Source organism: Monoraphidium neglectum (genome assembly GCF_000611645.1).
Source record: "Monoraphidium neglectum strain SAG 48.87 unplaced genomic scaffold scaffold01341, whole genome shotgun sequence".
Lineage (NCBI taxonomy): Eukaryota > Viridiplantae > Chlorophyta > Chlorophyceae > Sphaeropleales > Selenastraceae > Monoraphidium > Monoraphidium neglectum.
The window spans coordinates 5,916-12,182 of NW_014012287.1; the positions used below are offsets into that span (position 1 = coordinate 5,916).

At 61.8% G+C, this 6,267-nt stretch overlaps 2 protein-coding genes across 2 annotated transcripts in view; one reads left to right on the plus strand and one right to left on the minus strand.

The window, feature by feature from the left end:
- Positions 1-201: 201 nt before the first annotated feature.
- MNEG_7536 (50S ribosomal protein L19) lies at positions 202-1,678 on the minus strand (the record flags this gene model as incomplete). Its single annotated transcript, XM_014043991.1, has 5 exons — positions 202-232; positions 297-379; positions 696-800; positions 1,250-1,330; positions 1,574-1,678. 5 exons carry the CDS (start codon positions 1,676-1,678, stop codon positions 202-204), a joined length of 405 nt encoding a protein of 134 aa, XP_013899445.1.
- Positions 1,679-3,988: 2,310 nt separating this feature from the next.
- MNEG_7537 (magnesium chelatase subunit H) overlaps positions 3,989-6,267 on the plus strand; it is a gene marked incomplete at both ends in the record, with an annotated part of 6,027 nt that continues 3,748 nt past the window's right edge. Inside the window, 6 exons of the mRNA XM_014043992.1 lie at positions 3,989-4,051; positions 4,304-4,394; positions 4,630-4,767; positions 5,026-5,192; positions 5,544-5,692; positions 6,038-6,260. Coding sequence (XP_013899446.1) covers positions 3,989-4,051; positions 4,304-4,394; positions 4,630-4,767; positions 5,026-5,192; positions 5,544-5,692; positions 6,038-6,260 — 831 coding nt within the window. The remainder of the gene's footprint in view (positions 4,052-4,303; positions 4,395-4,629; positions 4,768-5,025; positions 5,193-5,543; positions 5,693-6,037; positions 6,261-6,267) is intronic.

The window sequence follows — 6,267 nt, forward strand, 5'->3', positions numbered from 1 at the left end:
GTGACAGGGTGTGTGGGTGGGTAAGGGAACGGCGACGCCCACAGACTGCGCCCTCTGCCACATCATGTGAGTGCGACGGGCAGAGGCCGACACCGCTGCTGTTCCACAGCTCAAGTGGCGCCCACTGGCCGGTGGCACGTCTTTGGTGTTGCTGTTTGACCAGGCACCAGAAGCACAAAGCTACACCTCTTATGTGTCTGCTCATTCTGCTGATGCAGGCGCGCATGCGGCACTGCGTTGCCAGCAGGACCCTCCCAAACTCCCCCAGTTGAGCACCCCCATGTGCTGAGCCACACCTGCGGACTTTGCCGCGGCGCACAATCTCCACGGAGGACAGCACCGGGGAGTGCAGCATGATGCTCAGCTCAACACCCACGCCCTGCAGGCAACGGGTGGCGTGGTGTAATGCGAGAGGGTAACTGCGTGGCGCACTTTTTCCCATCCCTTGATGCCACCATGCACAACCAATGGGCAGCCTGGAGTCTTGGAGCCAGTGTCGCGTGTGTGATGCCGTCAATCTGGGATTTGTCCAGTTCAAAACCATCTCCACTCACACGAAAGCACTGCCGACATTTCAGGTAAACGCAAAGCGCAGCAGGCCGCAACGCAACAAGCGCTTTGCTTCAAAGCACAGCGTCGAGCTGCCCCTGTGCCGTCCAGGTGTGCCCTCGCTCCTCCCCCGTTCCTTGGCGCACCTGGAAGATGCGCCGCACCACAAAGGTCTTGGTGCTGCCGCTGCCCGCCATGGCGATGACGGTGCCATCCACCCGCTGCACGCGAGAGCTCTTGGCCTCCTGGACCTGTGGGTGCCGACAAAGGTGCACCAGGGGTGAGAACGGTCAGTCACTGAGGTCCCGCACCCTTCCACGCGCCGGCGCAGGGTGTCGATCACCTCGGCTCCGCCACACGCGCCGCGCGCGCTGACCCTGCTGCTCAGCAGGCTCTCCTGCACCCGGGCTCCCTGCCACTCCATGCGAAGCACTGCATTGTGGCATTCGTGAGCGGTTTACACACACGCATGCGCAGCCGCATGCAGCTGCACGCACCTATCTACCCACATGCTGACGCACGAAGACGCACTGACTCAGGACGACTCACAAAACACACAGAAACACAGGCACGCAATAACAAAACACATCTGCATACACGCACATGTACATGCACGCACATGTCATACGCGCGCGCTCACAAATGCATACACATACACACGCACGCATGCGTGCACTCGCACACATCAACACAGGCGCACCAGGAGGCCGATCCGCACGCTGTCGCCAATCTGCACATCCGGCAGGTCCTTCTTCGCCTGCTTCGCCTTCAGCTCATCAACCTGAAGAGCGGGAAGCATGACGAATAGGGCCAGCCGTGGCGTCGGCATGGCAAAACTCCCCAGGCGGCGGCACCAGCCATGCAGACTTGAAGCGGCGCCGTGGCGCTCGTGCGCCCCGGCCTCATTGAGGGCCGTCAGCCAGCCAGGGGCCTCAAACAATAAGCTCGTATCGCCAACAGGACGGACAGAACGGTCGGTCCATCGTCGGCATTGCTGGGCTATTTGCGCCTCCACCCCACCCACCAGGGGCGCCAGGCCGCGGACGCTAGCCTCGATGCGAGGCTGCACCCTGCTCTGTCTGCTGGCCACAACGGGCCGCTGCTGCGTGAAGAAGCGCTGCGCGAGCATGTCTGCTGCGGTGCAGCTGTGTTTTGCTGCGACGCACTGCGACAACCTCGCCGTATCGAATATAAAACGCAAATATACTGAAGCAATGGTACGCCCGCAATGGGCTGCATTGCACCCGCGACACTTGCGGCAGACCGATCGAATGCGCACCGCCGCAGCCTGCGGCCACCCAGCAGCCACACGCCGCTGCCTTTGGATGTGCAACCTCGATGTCAACACAAATTTGGCAACATCATTGAATTCTTTCACAATCACTAGTTCTGTTGACAGCCTCATACCCCTTGTACCGCGCTCCTCAGGCCGGGCCACACGCGCGCCTGCAAATCGCCCTGGACGACCTAGCAACATCCTTGCGATGGGCCTCCTCCCCTTCTGAGCAATACTCCCTTCAGGGTACTGCTGCCGCTGGTGCTGGTGCTGTTGCTGGTGCTGGTGCTCATATTGCTGCATTCACTTTTCCCGAGCCTGCTGCTGTTGTGTGCTGATGCTGCTGGTACAGATGAATGATTGCTGGGGAGAAAATTCGCCAGCGGCAGCTCAAAACCTGCCCCACAGGGACAGCACCTGCGGGTTTTTCAGAAGGCAAAATCCTCTGTCAAGCACCAAGCAACAATGCGCTATCGACCACGGCACTCAGGACGCGTGCTGAGGAACGTGCAGGCACAAGCACCATGACTACCTCGGTCACTATGGCCAGAAGCCGCGCCCAGGCGTGTGCTACGGACGGCGCAACGCACAAATCTTTCACAGAGCACGAAGAGTGGAAAGCGCGCTCTGTGTGAAAAGGATGATGCACTCAAGCAGGTGACAGGTGGCGGTGCTTCTCGTGCAGCTTCTCAGCGTCCGTGTCAGCTAGCTGCAGGTGTCGCCAGCTGGTCATGGTGCCCTTATGCCTGGGGTCTGGGTGGTGAGGGTCGTTGATGGGTAGTTCAGAACGCGAGCTAATGGTCACGGACGGTTCTCATTTTCCAACAACCCACCTGCACAGCGCCCGGCGCCCCCCCTCCCCCGCCCCCACGCACAAGCGCCGTGCACCATAGGCACCAGGCACAGAATCTCTCTAAACTCTCTCTCACAAACGCCTCGCAACTCCAGCTCCTCACCCAGCGTCTGCACCGCGTCTGCCGCCTCTGACAGCACTTCAAGGCCTCGGCTCCCTGGCGCTCGCTCCTCAGCTTTTTGAAGGGGGGGCAAGTGTCGCGAGGGGATGTGACGCATAATGTGAGCAAGCCGGGGAGGGGGCAGAAACTGTGGCGGAGCGGGGACTTGGTGCTTCAGCGGGGTTGACAGGAGCCCGCAGGGACGAGACACAAGCAGCACGGGCGGGTCAAGACTGAAATAGGCGCACGATGGGTTTGCATTTTGTCCCTCTCCCTAGTTCTTGCCATCCCCTCAGCTGCACGCGCTCCCACGTGTGCTAAGCATCAACATTTTCAGCAAAATTGCCCTACCCGGTGTTTGTGGGACCCGCCTTGGTCTCCAAGTCCTGCTTTGGTGGCGTGGGGTCCCGATTGTCCATGGACACCACATGCATAAGATGTGTGACACGCCTGCCCCCAAAGCTTTCATCACTTCAACTGTATGCTTGCGTGCCCTGTGTGCGGCAGGCCATCTGAAATTCTCCCCCACGTATACTGCCTCCTCGTGTGAAAAAGCATGAACCCGGACCCTTGACCAAGCGGCTGGCTGGGTTCACAAAGAGCAAACAGACGAAAATCAGGTGGCTGCGATTGTTGCTTGACTCTGTGCCATGTGCAGTCAGTGTAGAAACGCCGCAACAAAGGAGACCTGCACACCGTAGCTCGACAATTGTTGGCTTGAAAAAGGGGGGGGCAAGGGGCGTGTTGCGATGGTGTGCTGCAATGCACACGCGGCGTACTCGCAATGTCAGGACAGGCTGGTGGTGCGTAATTAAAAGTGTGCCACAGAGGCAGCATGCGTGCGATGTGTTGGGCGGCGGTGTGTGGTTGTGGGCAGATGGAAAGTGCGGTGTCGGCTGTGGCCTGGTCGGTAGAGGCCACATGGCCGCTTTGCATCTATCCTGGTGGCCAGATGCCGAGTGCCGCCCTTGTCAAGTGCCCATGGCGGCCCCAAAACGGTGGAGAGTTTGCGGCATGACAATGACGTCCATCACATCGCCTTGACGGTGCCCTTGCGGGTGGCACGACGCATGGCGTCGCGGCCAGTCGTTGATTTCGGCAGTGGAATTTGACGGGGCGCACCCCCTCTGCGCCGCACTTCCGCGTCCAAATCATGCTCTGCACTGCGTGAGGGGCATTAAAGTGCTCACCGGCACTAAGATCTTACAAGATGCAACAGCTTACAGGGCCGAACGCGGCCCAGAGGGCTGGCAGGAGCGCCGGGGCCTCCCAGGTGCGCGTCGTGGGAAGGACTCTGTGTGGAGAAGGAGGACTGTAGAAAGTTCACGGTTTTGCTCGATCCTGGAACTCACGAGAGACCCGCCGTGCTCTCCTTCCGTCACGCGCAGGTCCCCAGGGCAGCGGGTGTGCAGTGCAGCAGGCCCGTGAGCAGGAGGGCCCGCCAGGTGCGTGTCGTGCGTACGGGCTCTCCAGGACCCTGTGATACTTGCTGCAGCTCGCGCTAACGGCCCTGTGTCGCGCGCAGGTGATCTGCAATGTGGCGACCGGGCCGAAGCCCGGAACTGCGGGGGCCCCCAAGGCCGTCCAGATTAACATGCTGGACGAGGGATTCAACGGTGGGTCCGTCGATGCCCGAATGGGCTGCAGCGTTACAGGGGAGGGGCGTCTCGGAAGGGGAGATGCGCTTACTCTTGTCGCTGCTGCTTGCGCTGCCGTAGCCCTTGATGGCTTCGATCCCGCCCTTTGCAAGTAGACTAGCTAGGCAATCAGCCAGAGATGCGAGCTCACATGACAGCTGCTCGCAGCTAGCGACGCTGAGCCTCCACGGGCGTTGCTCCTGCTGCACCGCAGCGGGCGGCAACAAGGGTCTGTTCACCAGCACCAACCCCGAGCTGCGCCGCGTGGTGCCTGACAACGTGGCGGGCCGCGTGAAGGTGAAGGTGGTGTACACGGTGCTGGAGGCGCAGTACCAGTCGGCTCTGTCGGCAGGTGAGCCTGAAGGGCTCCACAAGGGGCGCATGCACCCGAGTGCAGAGAGATGAGGCGCCGTAGGCTGCGCTGCTGGCAGCAGCGTCAGGGCGGCTGGGTGGTGGGCGGCACGCGTCCTTGGCACGCGCACAGAAGCTGTGTGCATGGCCGCACGCATTCAAGCGGCTTGAGCGCCGCTGCGGCGAGAGGCTGGGCCCAGAATGCTGACATGTCGTTGCACCCCTCGTCGCCGCGTGCGCTGCTGCGCCCGCTGTGCAGCCGTGCAGGCGATCAACGCCAAGAACAAGACCGTGTGCTTTGAGATTGTTGGCTACCTGCTGGAGGAGCTGCGCGACCCGGACAACTTTGCGTCCTTCAAGGAGGACCTGGCCAGTGCCAACGTCTTCATCGGGTCCCTCATCTTCATCGAGGAGCTGGCCGAGAAGGTGGGGCCCCAGAGCAAGGAGGGGGGGGGGGCAGAGCGGCTGGCAGTGGGAGAGACTCTGCACGTGTTGGTCAGCAGGGGTCGAGTGTGTCATGCTCGCATGCACCCACGCGGCTGCATTTGTGCCAGCGTCTGTGTGTGTACGCCGCAGGCTCGCAGGGGTATGAGGGAGCTCACTTCACGTCCCCAGCAACTGTTGTCACCATTCGCTGCTGAACGTGCCGCGGTCAGTGGAGAGGGTGCAGCCGTCAGTGGTCCTGAGGCGCAGTAGCGAAGAGCAGCGCAGCAGCTCAATGCCCACAGCCAACATGACCCCTTCTCCCCCCTGCCCGCAACGAACACCCACCCCCAGATCGTGGAGGCCGTGGCCCCCGTGCGCGAGAAGATGGATGCTTGCGTGATCTTCCCCTCGATGCCCGCTGTGATGAAGCTCAACAAGCTGGGCACCTTCAGCATGGCGCAGCTGGGCCAGAGCAAGAGCATGATCGGGGAGTTCATCAAGTGAGGAGGCCGGGGGGCTGCAGCGAAAACTGTGGGCAGGCAGCGCGCGGCTTGTGTTCCTGGGTTCTGATGGAAAGGGAGAGGCGCGCCGACGCTGCAGCCGCGGGCTTGCAAGGCAGTGTTGCTGCTGCAGTTGATGTGCCGCTTGCAGCAGGCTGCGATCGAGTTGCAACCAGGCTGGTTGCGGCGCTGCAGGTTGTGCTTTTTACTGCACACGTGCAGGTGAGCAGCAGTGGCCCCTTGGAAGGGCCTCTACCTTCACAGTCAGCTTTTGCCCCGCTCCGCTTGCCTTCTGCCCACCACCATCGCCTACGCTGCCCCGCCCTCTCCGCCGCCCCCCGCCAGGTCCGCGCGCAAGAACAACGACAACTTTGAGGAGGGCCTCCTCAAGCTGGTGCGCACCCTGCCCAAGGTGCTCAAGTACCTGCCCAGCGACAAGGCCCAGGACGCGCGCAACTTCGTGCAGTCCCTGCAGTACTGGCTGGGCGGCAACAGCGAGAACCTGCAGAACTTCCTGCTGACCATCGCAGGGGAGTACGTGCCGGCCCTGCAGGGCGTGACCTTTGAGGTGGCCG